The 16,754-nt window shown below is 41.4% G+C and overlaps 1 protein-coding gene across 14 annotated transcripts in view; it reads left to right on the top strand.

Moving 5' to 3' along the window:
* The window catches only part of ZMIZ1 (zinc finger MIZ-type containing 1), a 445,041-nt gene that overhangs the window by 378,125 nt on the left and 50,162 nt on the right, over window positions 1–16,754 (top strand). For all 14 annotated transcript variants that reach the window (XM_069068340.1, XM_069068344.1, XM_069068335.1 and 11 more), the window contains one exon: window positions 2,758–2,902. In XM_069068340.1, coding sequence (XP_068924441.1) covers window positions 2,758–2,902 — 145 coding nt within the window. The remainder of the gene's footprint in view (window positions 1–2,757; window positions 2,903–16,754) is intronic.

Below are 16,754 nucleotides of genomic sequence, written 5' to 3' on the forward strand. Positions count from 1 at the left end.
CACTTTGAGTGAGCTGAGCTACACAAGGAAAAAACCATGCTCCCCACCAGCCAGACACCAATGTTATGTGTATTGGTGTCCAGGTAACCAGGCCGATAAGCTAATAATACTAAGAGCTGACATTTACATGGTGCACTCTTGTTCTTTGTGCTGGAGAAGCTGACAGGTTAACATGCCAAGTATTACATCTGAGAATGCCCACAGTGGCCACGGCCTCTTCTGACAGCCTTCAACTTAGAATATGTTACTTCAACAGATCTATGATCTTATCTGTGTGCATTTTCCGTCTTCCAGTGCAAATCATGGACTCTTTAGGCTTTTTCATAGTCTGTGTCTCTAATGTGGACCTTTCTCTAAAATCCATAGAGCATCTGGCCCAGGGATTCTTAGCCTGGAAGTCCAGGAACTTTTTAAAATAATATTTTCATATCTGTATTTCAATATTATTGATTCTTTGTAATCCTATATTATTTTACATATTTAAAAAGAATTATTCTGAAAAGGAATCTGGAGACTCCACTAGACTTCAGAGGGGAAGAGGGGAATCTATGAAACAAAAAAGGTAAAGAACCCCTCGCTTAGAGGCTGCCTGGAGGTTAAGTGACTTGCCTAGGGTCATCTAAGCAGGATGTGTCAGAGCAGAGAACCCCTGATGGCCAATATGTCGGAGCCATGCTCTGATGCTTTTCCTATTCCATGGATGCTGGATCAGCTATTAGACTGCCTCTCTGTTGTTCACTGTTACCATGTGACTGGTCCACCTTGCTTCTTGGACATAAACATCTTTGTCTTTTGAACCATCATTGTGAGCTACTCCCAGCTCAGTTCCATTACTTTGTCCATCACAATGCCTTTCCATTGCACTCTGGGACACTTGTAATTGTGGTTCTTCTGAGGTCCTGGTATTCCATACTTCCTGTTTGTAGAGCATCCCTGGGAGAACTGGGCCTTAGGTGACATTTCTCCACCACGATTTTGCAGCCCACTGCCCAGTATAAGAATAGCATGATTCATTTTACTTTCTGTTCCTTCTCACTCTTGTGGATAACCACCACTGTTCTTTAGCATCTTAGGCTTATATAGATAGAATGTTAGAGATGGGAGGCCCCCAGGGGTTTTCACCACTTTAAACAGTTATGTGATCACAAAGAGACTATAAACCAGTACGTTTGAGGAAGGTGAAGATTGTGATGTTCTTTGAGGGCGGAAGCTGCCTTTACTCCCTCCAGCTCTTAGGCACTTCTGTGCCCTGCTCCTCTCTAGCTCTGTGACCTGTGGGCAAACCAGAGCCTTGCTGGGCCAGCCTTGTAGTCACTCAGATTTGCACCCTTAGTATTACCCTCACTTTGCTTCCCTTCACATATCTAATTGGCTGCCTTTTGTAAAAATGCAAAATAATATTGTTACCATCTTCATTTTACATTTGGAGAATCAGGCATAGGGTGTATGGATATTCCCATTGCCCATGAAAATCACAATCCCTCCACCCTTTGTTAGACAGTTTCCATAAGTTGTTCAGATCAAAGAAAAAAATCATTATTTGGTATCATTTTCTTTGGTGACAACCTTCTTCATAGTAGCTTAGGCTGGTCATTGGATAACTGGTGTACAGTCTGTCCATCTGCCACGTCCATATTCAACAGCATTAGCACTCAGTAACATCTGCCATTGCTTGATATCAACCGGCAGAAACCCCATCACCTTCATGTCATTCTGGAGTGTAAGTGCAATGGTAATAATATCTGTAAAAAGTTTTTCCCAAGCATTTTATTATCCCCTTTATCCACCTGTGAGATAGTTAGAACAGTGTGATTTCTCTCAGGTGGATGTGGAAATTTAGTCCCCAAGAAGTGGGTTGTCTTGGCTAAGTGCTTAATTCAGGGCTCCAATCTTGCTCTCAAAACTTGTCTTCCCCGTGGGAAAGAGCCCTATACCAAAAGTCCTGTGTCTCTGCCTGCTCCTTATCTTGACTTCTTAAAGCCTGTAGCTTCCTTCTAAGCCCAGCACAGACACTGCCTTTTAGATGAAGCCTTTTGGACCCCTTACTCCTCAGCGGCTAGTGCTTTCTTCTGGAAAATCCCTTGTTCATTTTGTGTCTCTTGTTGCCTTTCTGATACAATGTAAGCCCTTTGAGGGCAGGGTGTGTTTAATTTTTGTCTTTGTATTCCCAGTGCCTATCATTGTGATCAACACATAGCGTAGTAGGTGTTAAGTGAATGCTTACCTGCCCAATTTGCTGTCCAGGTGATCTCTGAAGCTCCAGCAGCTCTCACATTCTATGAACCTGGTCCAGGGCCCTTTCCACTATAATACTTACTACCTGGGAAAGGGAGCAGGGGATACAAACCCAGGAAGTGAGTGAAGGGCATTCCCTCACACTGTTTCCCATACCTAGAACACTGCTTCCTCATCACCTCTTGGCTTCCTTCAAGTCTCAGCTAAAGTTCTTGCTTTTGCAAGAAGTCTTTCCCAGCCTTCCTCAGTATTAGTATTGCCCTCTGAGATTACTCCTCCCCCCTCCCAGTTTATCCTGCACATACCTTTTTTGTACATAGTTGTTTCCTTATTGCTTCCCCCATTGGACTGTGAGCTCTTGAGAGCAGGGACTGGGTTTGGGGGTTGGGGATTTTGTTTTTGCCTTTTTGTCTCCTTAGCACTTGGCACAGTGCCTAACATATACTTGGGTTCTTAATAAATGCCGGCTGCCTGACTGACTCCAGGACAGTATATTAACCTGTTGTGTGTGTTTCCTTCCAGCTCTGCTCTCATCCTGGTGTGAAGAGTTGGGTCGGCTGCTTCTCCTCCGCCACCAGAAAAGCCGGCAGAGTGACCCTCCCGGGAAGCTCCCCATGCAGCCCCCCCTTAACTCCATGAGCTCCATGAAACCCACGCTGTCACACAGGTGAGTCAATGTGGGGCAGCTGAGGGTTTGGGGCGGGATCTTGCTGACTTAGGATCAGCCTCAAAGATTCTTGACGGTAGGAAGGCAGATGTCAGGGACATTGGTCTCACACTCCTAGCAGCTATCTTCATATGGTTCAAAGATGTCCTTGCCAAGAGTTTCCCAAAGGGACCAGAAGCTTCCTTAGATGGTGTACATGTGTCCCATAAGACCTGGAGCCCCCCAAGGCCAGGGAATGTGTCTCCTCAATCATATCTCATTAAAATGAGATTAGATTTTTTTTCTTCCTAATTATAGGGCAGTCCTGACCTTGGAAGGCTCTGCCCTAGCCAAAGGAACTCACCTTTTTTCTCCTTCATGTCTCTATCCCTCCTTCAAATCTCTACAGAGAAACTCCAAAGCTAGGACCTGAGGTAGATTAGAGAAACTAAGGGATAAAGGGAGGCCATGGAGAGGTGAGCAAGCCCATTCCTCTGCCCCTAGTTGGGTTTTTACTCAGTTTACTTTTGGGAGAGTGCTGTCTGCCTCTTCTATAAAGGAATGCTTGCTAGAAAGTTAGCTGGCAGAACAGCTCTGTCAAAGCTAAAAGCATAGCCAGAGGATGGAGCCATTGGGCAGCCACCTCGAAGGAAATAGCCAAGCACCTGCTGGACTATTTTGCCCCCTAGATGTCCAGGCTGCTGCATTCTCCATTAGGGCTGGCTGCTTTTCCCAGCATTCATTCATTTAATTCATTAATTATCCCAGAGGTTTATGCTTAGAACCCACAGTACTCACTCCTGAACTTTCAAATGGCCAACCCTTGATCAGCCAGGTCCTTTATATTACCAAGTGTCTCCTCCTCTGGGCTGATGGCAAAGGTGAGCGTCCAGAGTGATGCAGTCCATTCTCTGTTATCTGTGCTAATGGAGGGGAGCAGTAGCATGAGTAAGCTAAAGCAGCAGATCCTCCAAAAGGAATTCCCACTGAGCTTTGGAGCATGTCACAGGAGCAGGAACATATGTGTCAGGACTCAGAAATCCAGAACTGAAAAGGAGCTCAGAGAGTATCTGATACAATCCCTTCATTTCACAGTTAGGAAAAGAAGGTGAAAGATCACCAAACTTGTGTAAATCAAATCATAGGCATGTCGGATCTTCCAACTCAGATGGGGCCGTGGTGTTCCAACCTCCCACCTAGTTTATGAAATCTTGTCTGTGACATCTGAGACAAATGAGCATACAGTCCTTCCTTGGGCATTCCCAGGGACAGAAAACATATAAGTCACAGGACAGACCCTTCTATATTATATAGCTCTATTAAAAAATTCCTTCCTGACCTCCCCTTCCCACCACCCAGACTAGAGCTCAGAACCTGGAGCCACAGACCTGAGTTCAAATCTAGTCTCAGACTTATACTAGCTCTGTGACCCTGGGCAAGTCACTTGACCTCTGTTTGCCTCAATTTACTTACCTGTAAAATGGGTACCATACAAAAGAGTTATGATGTAAAAAAATGATTTTTTTCTAAATCCAGAAAAAGAACTATGACGTCTAAATGCATATCAGAGCTGTTTTCAGTTTTTTTGGTTGGTTTTTTCTAGTGCTTTCTCCCTTGTGTTCTGATTCTTCTTTCACAACATGACTGATGTGAAAATGTTTAATATGATTGGATATGTATAGCCTATACCATCTTGGGGAGAAGAGAGGGAGGGGGAAAAATTTAGAACTAAAAATCTTATAAAAGCGAAATGTCAAAAACTAAAAGTTAATTAAATAATTTGGAAAGAAATATACTAGAATGGGGATCATAATAGCACCTACCTCCCAGGGTTTTGGTGAAGATCAGAATGAGATGATATTTGTAAAGTACTTAGCACATAGTAGGTACTATTTAAATATTTCTTTCCTTCCTTGCTAAAGTGCTTATAAATGTCAGCTACAGTGTTTGATATCATTATGAGTGAGGCCCCTTCTCGATCTATGGTTATGACCTTAGAAAGCAACCAGGAGGAAACTTCCAGATGAAGAAATTCCCTCCGCCCACCTGTGTTGGCACCTTATCTGCAACTTACAGTCTTTAGAGAGTTTCCTAGGGTGCCAAGTGGGTCAGAGACTATCCAAGTCACAGAACCAGCATATGGCAGAGGTGACACTCAGACCCAGGTCTTTTAGCCTCCAAGGCCAGCTTTCTGTCTGCTGTTATAACACCAAACAAGGACAAGTCTTTGCATATTTGAGACAGCCATGCCATCTTCCCTAACTTAGTCTTCTCTTCTGAAGACTCCACGTCCCCAGTTCTTTAAACCATCCTTGGTGAGACATCATTTCCAGACTCCTCTGTTATTATCCCTAAAATGGGATGCCCATATTTGATCATGGGGCAGCTAGTGACACAGCGCATAGAGTTACAGGCCTGTAGTCAAAAACACTCATCTTTCTGATTTCAAATCTGGCCTTAGACACTTATGAGCTTATGATGCTGGACAAGTCACATATCCCTGTAGGCCTCCGTTTCCTCATCTGTAAAATGAGCTGGAAAAGGAAATGGCAAACCATACCAAGAAAAGCCAAAATGGGGTCACAGAAAGTTGATCATGACTGGAAGATGACGTGACTATATTTGAAAACAATACTTCAGATATGGTCTGACCAGAACACATTATAGGAGTAGGGACCAGTGCTTCCTGTGGTCAGGACACTATAGTTTTGTTATTGAAACATAAAATTGTGTTCATTTTTGGCACAGCCTCATCACACCCATGGTGTGGCTCACTGAACCTCTGGCCAACGAAATCTTCCATTTTTGTCCACATGGACTACGAATTCAAATGAAATTCTAATTATTTTTCCCCCTTATATTGTATTGGGGGAATTACTTTCTTTTTTAACTAAATGTAGGATTTGACATTTGTTCCTTTTAAATTTCATATTCATATTGGCCTAAAATAATAACCTATGGGGATCATTCTGAATCTTTGTTCCATCAACCAATATATTGGTTTTCTGTAATTTGTGATTTTTATAGACCTATTTTCTATGTCTTCCTTCAAGGTTATCGATATAATACATTAAGTAGGACTGAGCCTTGTGGCCCTCCAAAACAGACCTCCCTCTGATTTGACATATACCTATGAATCAAAAATATCCTTCAGTCCATATTTCTCTAACTTGATTTCTAAGATTCCAACGATCACAGACTGGAGTTAAGAGGCACCTCCGAGGTCATCTAGTCCACCTTCCTTCATTTTATATAGAGTGCAACTCAAGCCTAGAGAGTAGTTATGTGACTTGTACAAGATCACACAGTCAGGAAGTGGCAGAAGCCAGCATTTGAACCCATACCCTCTGCCTCCACGTAGATGTCTCTTCCCACTGGACCATTCTACCAACCTCCCAAAGGACTTGGTCAAGTCTCTTGCTAAATGTTCTCCCACTGCCATTATTAACCTACTGTGATGAACCCACAGTAAGTAAGAGAATAATAAAAATTTGGTGAATAAGAGAAATTTACTTTATATAGGTTTGGAAGGAAAGCATGATTGTGCCTATTTTACCAAGAGGAAATTAGGCTTTATGAAAGTTAAGTAGCTTACCCACATGGGTAGTCAGCTAAGAAATAGCAGAGCACACCAGAGAATCTAGGAATTTTAACCTGTTTTTCTACCATGAGGCATTTCCTCTCATGGGGGAAAAGGTGAGCCTTTTGTAAAGTAAACAATTACTACCGATTTATTTGTTTTGAACATTTAGAATTTTAAGTGAGAATATTCTTATACCAAGTATCATTTTACAAATATGGTTTTGGGCAACAGACTTTCTTCCCACTTATGTTTTATTCAAATGAATGTTAAAATTAAACTATATTAATCCTACTCATCCCCAACAACAAACATTTATTGTTCTCTCTGTACCCATAGAGGATAATTTAAAAATAGTCACTGCCCTCAAGGGTCTGACAATCTAGCTGGAAAGTCAGGACTTAGACATAAAAATAAACAATATATAGAAAACACGACAAGGTGGTATTTGCAGAGCACCAGATATGAAGGGTATAGATTATTGATGGATTGGTGGAACTGAAATGGAGAAGGAGGAAAGACAATGGAAACCGAAGCTTTTGGGGAAAGATGTCACAGTACATTTGGGACTTAAGCTGAGTGCTGAAGGTTGTATCAAATGTCAATGATCCAAAAAAGGGGCTAGTGGGAGGGGGGAGAATGGGGACAGAGGATTTCTAAGTGAAGGGGATGAGTTCTGGCTGACTTCTGCAGAGTATTGGGCCAACTGGAAATCAAATGAGGATTAAAACCCTGCCTTGCAGTACTAGGCACCTCATAAAATTCTGGTGATTTGATTTGAAGTATTTAAATGTCCCAAAGGGGACAATTCACTCAAAATTGAGAGTAAGCTGTATTGTAAAGTATCTGGTAGGCACCAACTGCCAATCATTTATTTCCCCCAGAAGCATCCTGAGCTAAGTTTAATCCCATTCTGTTAATAAGGAAAACTGAGCTTTGTGGTGATACTCAGACTTCTTAGTCCTTCTGTTCCCTCCTCCACCCGCCCCCTTTTTTTTAAAACACAAGAGTCATAGTTCCTCTTAATAGAAAGAGCCCTGAATTTAGAGAGGGGGCAAGGGGAAGAGAGGGAATAAGTATTTCTTAAATGCCTGCTATGTGCCTAGCACCTGCTAAGTGCTTTAAAAATATTACCTCATTTTGATGTAAAATCTTGACTTCTTTAACTTTATACCTGCTGTGTGACTTTGGAAAATTACTTCACTTTTTGTGGTCTCTGATTCCTCACTTGTGAAATGAGCAGATTCAAGTCACCCAAGAAACATTTATTAAGCTATAGGCAAAGCATTGTTGAACAAGACAGTCTCTAAGGGGTCCTCCCACTATTTTTGTTGGTTCCTAGAGCATCTCCCAGCCCCCTTTAAGCTGTTGGGGTTGGTTTGGTGATTCTGGCCAGGAGGTCAGTGGCCTCTCAAAGTTTGACCTAAACAAGTAAAATCTCTCCAGTTTTACTGCATGCTGTCCCCTTTGGTGGGGCAGCTAGGTGGCACAGTGGATAGGGTGCTGGGCCTGGCATCAGAAAGAATCATCTTCCTGTGTGCAAATCCCTCCTCGGACACTAGCTACATGACCCTAGGCAAGTCATTTAACCCTGTTTGCCTCAGTTTCCTCATGTGTAAAATGAGCTGGAGAAGGAAATAACAAACCACTACAGTATCTTTGCCAAGAAAAAAAAAACCTCAAATAGGGTCACAGAGAATTGGACCTGACTTTTTACTAGGCCTTTAGATAGGCCCTTAGACAAGAGAAATGAGAGATTCTTCCTGGTTTAAGGGATGTCAGGGCCCAAGACACAGGGATTTTACCACTCCCAAGAGTCACCTGGGTTCTTTCTCCACGGCCTTCCCTTCCCCAGGTCCTCAGGCCTCCACGATCATCACTCATATACCTGCTCTGGGTCCCTTTCCTTAAACTCTTCTGTTGGGATCTAGACATAGTGCTCACTCACAGTGTTAGAGATCATCCAGTGTGACACTCCTTCCCTCCCCCCACCCTCATTTTACATGTGAAGACACTGAACCTAGAAGGCTTTGCATCACTTTTTTCTATTCAGTCGGTCAGCCCCCTACTAGCCACTTGACCCCAAAGGATTTTACAAATGAAAGAGCTCTTAATAAATGTTTGTTGACCAACTGAGATAAATTAGTCAGATCCTCTGATTTTGCAGTTGAAACTGATCATGGTAGCCAGTTACAAAGCCAGGATGTAAACCTAAGCCCTCTGACTCCAGAAGGAGGGATCTTGTCAGTGCATCAGGGCTTCTGAACCTTCACAGTGCTCATCTTTTTTAGACCTGGAAGGAAGCAAGCATTTTTTAAAGTACCTACTATGGGCCAGGTGCTTTTACTATTACAAATGCTATCTCATTTGATTCTCACAGCAACCCTGGAAGGTAAGTGCTGTTATTATCCCCATTTTACAGGTGAGGAAACAGAGGTGAAGTGACTTGTTCAAAGTCATACAACTAGTAAGTTTCTAAGGCCAGATTTGATCTCTTCCTGACCCCAGGTCCAGCGGCTCTGTGCATGAACTGTCTGGTGAAGCCCTTATGTGCCTTCTCAAAATAATGGTTTTAAATGCATAAAATATGTGGGATTTCAAAGGAAACCATTTCTATTTAAAGCAAGTTGTAACTTCTTTCCCATCCGCATTTATAGACCCCCTGAAATTGTCTGTGGACTCCAAGTCAGCTGTCCAACACAATTACATCACAGACCTCACCATGGTAGATATCATGGGTGGGGCAAGGAGCAGGAGAACCAGGAATACAGAAGAGGGAAGAAGACCCAGGCCCTTCCCTCAAAAACTTTATGATATTGGAGAATCAAGATATTTTACATTCTCCTATCCTTTGACTTTGTTCTCTCTGCCTGGATTTTTTCCACCAACCTCTCCCTATTAAAATGAAGTTAGTTCTGATTTTCTCAGGCAGAAGTAATCACACCCCACCCCCACCAACACACCAAAAGAAAAAAACACTCTTATGTAAGTCTGTCTTCACTACTCATTAAAGAGAGGCTGTGTGCTATGGTGGAAAGGCTTGGAGTCAAGAAAGATCTGAGTTCAAATCCTAACTGTCATACTCACCAGCTATCTCTTAGCCTCTGTTTCTGCATCTTTAAAATCTGGATATTGATATCTAAAATACATGCCTATCTCACTGAGTTGTTTCAGAAATCAAATGAGATCCCATATACACACATATGTATGTGTGTATGTTTACATGTGTATATATATACACTTTATGTAGAGAATATATATAGACTATGCATTTTTATATCTATATTTAAATTATGTGTGTGTATATCTTTGTAAATCTTAAGGTCCTACTTGAATGTCTGCTATTTCATATAGGACCTAGTACAGTAATAAAGTACACACACACACACACACACACACACACACACACAAACCATAAACCCCTTAGGGATTATTCACACTGATCTGCATACCCCACAGCATAGTTCCTAACACAAGGCTAGGCATATATAAGCATTAGATAAATATTTGCTGTATGAATTGTGTGTTGATTACAAAACAGCTAGAGAAAAACCTAAGATTTGCTAGTAGGAGGACTAAATTCTTAGAGTGTGCAGCAGCAGGTGCTGATGCTGCGTGCCTTTAAAAATTCCCAGGAAGGAAATAATCCCTGTGGGCTGAGTGAACACTTAATAAATCTTAAGGGGGTTGAGCCTTGAAATCTAGGCAAAACTTGCATGACTACATGTGTACAATGGTATCGTTTCTCTTGCTTTCTCAGTGGGGAGGGGAGGGGGTGAAGGACAAGAGAGAATTTGGAACTGAAAATAAAAATTGCTTAAAAAGAAACACAAGCAAAACGGAGCCTTTTATATTGCCTCATTTCATGAGTCTACCTTGTGTCGATCACCCAGTGAGCATCCAGAATAACAGAGCCAGTTCACTCCTAATTATCCATGCTAATTGGTGGGAGCAGCCTCAGGGGTCATCTGCAACCTCAGATCATCCAAAAATAAGCAAAAGGAAGGGGGAGGACACTGTATGCTGGAAACATCATGATGTCTCAGAAATAGCAAGAAAAAAAAAAGACTAGGGGTGGGGGGTAAGAATCAACATAATGGAAACAGAATGAGGAGGAGACCCCACAAGAATGGAATGGAATGGAGTAGAAGGAAATGCTAGTTGAGTGACTGACTGTTTGGATGAATTGGGATGGAAATAGTGAAGAAGCTTCCTTGCCAGGCTAAGAAAGATTGGACTTGGTCCATTAGGCAGTTGGGGGTGGGGGAAAGTGACTGAAGGTTCTTTCCAGGGAAAGATGTGGGGAAAGTGTTGTTTAAAAAAGAATCCTATGGGGGACAGCCAGGAGTCCACTTGCCAGTCTGATTCTGGCAACCATCACAGCCCTGTGAAGTTCCCCATTTGGATTATGAAGCCTGAAAATGGAGTGGGAGGGAAAAAAAATGGCCTATATATGTCTGTCAAACCAGATACCACAAAAAGTACCAGATGCAACATGGGAAGAAGAATATCATTAGAGAGGAAAAGTATCACAAGAGACAGGAAGCGGGAAAAGAAGCAGCAGTAAGTCAGCAACAGGTCAGCAAGAATTTATTAATCCCTTACTAAGGACCAGAAAGGCAAAAATGGCCCCTGTCCTCTAGGAGCTTACAATCCCCACAGTTCAGATGTCCATATGCAAATGCTCAACCTATGACTAAATTAAAGATCCTGAATACAAGGAGGTAAAATCAACCATGAATTTATCACTGAGACTTAGTAGTATGGGATTTTACTGGACTGTGGGAGGTAAAAGGGTACATATACTTCATTCAAAAGGACCAGAATAAAGGGGCTGTGAAAAAGCATTGCATATTAAGAAAATACAGTTATCCCTTCCACATTAAGGGGGTTAGGGGCACAGCACCTCCTCAATCTGGAAAATCCACATAAAAAATTTTGGCCCTCTCTTCATACCAGAGAAGAAGTCTGAATTACTATGGTATTGAAAGATAAAATATGTTGATATTATACATATATTTTATGCATTTCTGAGTTTCTAAACTTTTTCTGTGGCATCTTCTGGCCTTTGCATGTTGTCTGCTTCTGCAAATCTCCTCCCAAAATTCCCATCAATTTCTTATGCCAACCCAAGATATATTGAAACTGAGATGAGGAAAGTCATGATGTGGAAGGGATAACTGTATATCCATGTGTGGAATCCAGGAACCAGTGAGGGTGAAGGGTATTGTGATCATCACTAGAAGCAGCAGCAAAGCAGCATAATTGGGGAGGATATTACAGACTTAACTGGACAGAAACAGAAAATAGAAATGGAGTATGGGGGAAAAGACATGATACAACAATGGTGGGAATTTCAGCTACTCAAGCATCCTTTGGAGCACTCTTTCTGACAAAAGCAAAGCAGCTGATAAATGTTTGGCTTGTCTCTAGCCTAGGAAGACTTATGTGAACTGATACAGAGTGAAGTGAGCAGAACCCAGAGAGCAATTTACACAATGACAGCAACATTACAAAGAACTTAAACAACTTAAAGACATAAGAACCCCTCTCAAGTCAGTGACCAACCATGATTCCAGAAGACTAATGATGGAACATGTTACCCACTCCTGACAAAGAGAGGTTGTAAACTCAAGGTGCAGAGTGAGAGATATGTTTTTGCTTGACTACACATTTTTGGTACAAAAATATTCTTGGCTCATCTCAATGATAATTTAAATTCCCAAAAGATAGAGAAGATGATGAGGAAAAGAGCAATGCTACTCTAGACCTGATTCTGACCATAAAAGAGAATCTGGTTGCTGAAGTAGAAATAATGGGAATTTTAAGGAAAAAGTGAGTTTTCCATCTTATAATTCATGATAGAGGAGGAGAAAGCTGAGTGTAGCCTGACGCATCCTAGATTTCAGAAGAGCTGATTCCAAAAGGTTAAGAGAAAAAAATAAGGAAGATCCTGTGGTCTTAAATTTTAGAAGAGAAGTCAACCCAAGAGTCATGGGTAATTCTCAGAAATTAAATTCCAAAGATAAAAAATGGGGAGCAGTTTTTATGAAGGGGGAAAAAGAGGGAAGTGACCAAAGAAACTAGTATGGGTACACAGGGAGCTCATCAAGCAACTTAAAATTTTCAAATATGTGTGTGTATATGTATGTATGTATTTTGTGTGTGTATGTGTGTGTGATAGAAACAAGGTAGATGAATTCAGAAGAGTGGCCAAGTCCTACATCAGTAGTGTCAAGAATGCTATACCATTGGGGCGGCCAGGTGGCTCAGCTATTGGGAGCACCGGCCCCAGTGTCAGGATGACCTGGGGATCGAATCCCAGGCTCAGATACTTAGCGCCACACCCAGAAATAACTGGCCATGTAACCTTGAGCAAGTTACTTAACCCCGATTTCTTTAAAAAAAAAAAAAAGAATGCTATACCATAAAATGAACCCAGACTGATGATAAATGCTAAGAATACCAAAAAGGCTTTTTTAGCCACGTTGAAGGCAAGAGGAAGATGAGAGATAGGATAGGACTGCTCAGGATAAATCTAGTTAGGATAACAGATAGTAGAGATGGAACAAAACTAAGCCTTAGAATATTCTCCAGGCTGGGAGGATAGGAAAAGAATGGGTAATAGGGGGATAAAACTCAAGCTAAATAAGGAGATAATCAAAAAGGACTTAGTTTTGCCTTATTTTCACTAGGCCCAATAAAATATACTCCAGGATACTAGAAAGGGGGGGTGGGTGGGGAAAACTGACAAATTGGTTACTGAGTTGGCATTAGGGATGTCTGAAAAATTAGGGAGAATGGGGAGAGTTGTTACCATATCAGAGAAGGGCAAATATCCTAGTTAAAAAAAAAGTGAAGAAGGTAGATTCTTCAGTCTATATGTTGATATACTTGACTTTAATTTCTACTTAAAAACAAACAAACAACCATGAATAGCATTATTAAAGGGATGGTTTATGAAGAACCAGAAAGGGAAGCAGGCATCCTGAGACAAAATGACTTCATCAAGAAAAGGTCATGCCACACTAAACTTTTTTTTTTGTTTGACAGCTACTAGCCTGGCTTAAACTTAGCTTAATTAAATTTCATCAAAGTATTTGACAGAGTTAGTCATGAGATCTTTGTAGAAAAGAAGGAAAGATTCGGGCTTGATGATAACTCTGGTTATGTAGATTTAGAACTAGTTAAATGACGAAGCCCAAAGAGCAGTGGTCACTAATGAGTCAATGTCGGCTGGGAATGACACCTCCAGCAGAGTGGGGGCATCCATGTGTGCTTGACCCTATGTCATTTACCATTTTACTTATCAGATCTATAGATGATACAAAGCAAGTAAGTATAGCTAATTTGTTGGATGACAGAGTTATGATCCAAAACAATTTTGACAGGCTAGAATAATGAGCCAAATCTAATGTGGGTTTAAAAAAAATCAACTTCACAAGTACAAAATGGAGAGTGTTGCTCCACAAGCATTTAAATAGGAAGGGGGAGAGTCTGAGATTTTTAGTGGACAGAAAATGCAATATGAATCAATGGTGTGACAAAGCAGCCAAAAAGACACAACCTTATACTGTTTCAGAAAAGCGCAGTATCCAGGATAAGGGAAGTAATGGCTCTACTGTTCCCCACTCTGGTCAGACCAAATTTGGAGTGTTATGTTCACTTTGGAAGCACTGGAGAGGATTCAGAAGAAGACCACCAGGATCATGCCATAAGAAGGCACTGAAGGAACCTGTAAGAGAGAAGACCTAGGAGGGTCATGATAGCCATCTTGTATATTCCAAAGACTTTTATGTAGAACAAACACATAGGCTCAATAGGGGAGAAACTTCCTAACAGAGCCATTCAAAAGAAAAACAAGTATTCTCTGTTATTGAAAGATGATTTTTGGTGAATGCTGTTGACTGTTCATGTGGACAGGGGATGGCTCTGGAACCTTAAAGGTCATCTAAGCCATTACCCTCATTTTAAAGATAAGTCTGTAGATTCATAGGATTTACATCAGAGAAGAAATCTTAAATATCAACTGGTTCTCAAAGTGTGGTCTGGGGACCCATGGAGGTCCCCAAAGTCAAAACTGTTTTCAAATAATACTCAGATGTTTGTATTTCAAAATATCAATAGCTATAACTCACCCAAAAAAAAGCTCTCGAGGAGGGAGTGGTCCTCACTAATTTGAAAGGCTATATAGGCGTTCTTGTTGCTGCTGATACAGGTCCACTCCCTCATATCACGAAGAAATTAATTTACTTGCTAGCAAGTTAAATAGCAGAGTTAAAGTTTGAGTCTAAGGCTTCTGACTTCAAATCATTGCTATCTCCATTACAGCTCAGTATTCTTGCTCAGATTACAGGTTACCAATATTCTGTGACCCCTTCTAGTCCTGTCATTCTTTGAGATAATCTTGTTCAAGGTATGGAAGTTATCCTATATTCAGATGAGACACTCAAGTCCCCCAAGGTAATGTAGTAATGGCTGTGGAGGCTAGAATGTTGGTCACTTACCTCCTGCTGGAATTGGTGGTCCTTTCCTTATGGCATGGTGACAGGAGAATTATGGGATTCCTGGCTTCTCTTTGTGATTATTAAATTTCCCTGTGTGATAAAACCATGCATCCTCCATCATCAAAGAAACAGTTCTTGGGCTTTGCTCATGCAATTCTGTGATCTTCTGGTAACTATTTGGAGGGTCAAGGGAGGTGGGTGAATTGTGATTTCATTGATGTAAGGAGCTTGAGGAAACTCCCTCACCAATGCAGATCAGCAGCTGTTCTTCAAGTTTCAGGGCACTGAGAGAGGTTCAGTGACTTGTCCTGGGTATCCCAGACAATATGTAGTAGAGACGAGGCTTGAAACCAGGATTTTCTTTCTCCAAAGTGCTCTGGTGCTCTCTCTCTCTGTCTCTCTCTCTCTCTCTGTCTCTCTCTCTGTCTCTCTCTCTGTCTCTCTCTCTCTCTCTCTGTCTCTCTCTCTCTCTCTCTGTCTCTCTCTCTCTCTCTGTCTCTCTCTCTCTCCCTCTCCCCCTTCCCTTCCTTTTTTCTACCACTATTCATCAATAAGCAAATGAAAAAAAAATCAGGTATTCCCAAATTAGAAGAGGTTCCCTGCTTTCTCCTTATTCCCCTCACCCCTACCCTTCCCCCTACAGTTTGATGGTTGCAGCTTTTTGCTTTGCTTTGCTTTGCTTAAAACTCCCAGGTTTCCTTGCTATCTGGAAGATTCAATTTTGTCCCATTTGTGCTGAGCTAAAAGGACTCCACTTGAGAGTAAAAGATGTAAGGATTAGAGAGTAAGGAACCACTTGGGGCTTAAAGGCCTTTTGATAAATCAAGAGAATCTCATGTCTACTCTACTGGTGACATGCTGGGTGACCCTGAGCAAGTGACTTCAGTTATCTGTTCCTGAACTGCTATGCTGGTGGAATAAGAATGACGATACATAACCTGTCCTTGCTTCTCCAAGATGTCGAAAGAAGGAGACATCTGGGGAAAGTCCAGCCTTCTGAGCAAGTTCTTTTCTTTATTTCTTCTTTTTAAACAGAAGCATTTTTTGCTAATTCAGAAGGCTGAATTCCAGTTCAGAGGAACAAGCCTAAGGAATAAAGGAGTTTTTTAAAAAACTGAAAGATGGTGACATTTAAGCATGTATATGCCTGTACGTATCAGACCAAATGCCAGCAGAGTACTGCTAAATAACATTCCTGACCTATTCAGTGCTTTGCACATAGTAGGCATTAATTAAATATTTATTGGCTTGAATAGAATCCTGTAATAGTAAAACTCAGTTACAATTCATTCATTCCTAGGTGAAGCCTGGTTGTAATAGATCAGAATTCTAGTCTTGGTTTGGAGATAGGGTTCTCATTGTCTCTATGCCCTTGGACAAGTCCCTTTAACTCGCCTAGTCTGGATTTCCTCCTCTGTAAAAATGCCAGGTAGCACAGCGAGTAAGAGCACCGGCTCTAGTGTGGGGATGACCTGGATCAAATCCGGGCTCGGATACTCAGCACCACACCCAGAAATAACTGGCCGTGTAACCTTGAGCAAGTTACTTAACCCCGATTGCTTTTAAAAAGAAAAAAAAATGGATGGGTGGTATCTCCAGAGGAGGGGATAAACAACCTAATAGTGTCCTCTTTGTCTGACAGGCTTATTGTAGGAACAGAATGAGATAAAGTACCAAAGTACTATACAAATATAAGAGATTATATTCATTATCCACCCACATTGTTCATATGCAAATAAGGGCTGCTAACTTAATTTTAAAACATTTGAGCTCTGAAATAGGTTAA

The sequence above is a fragment of the Petaurus breviceps genome, unplaced genomic scaffold, assembly GCF_028583685.1.
Source record: "Petaurus breviceps papuanus isolate PSGF00001 unplaced genomic scaffold, PetGlider_PUasm1.0 90762, whole genome shotgun sequence".
NCBI classification, from domain to species: Eukaryota; Metazoa; Chordata; class Mammalia; order Diprotodontia; family Petauridae; genus Petaurus; species Petaurus breviceps.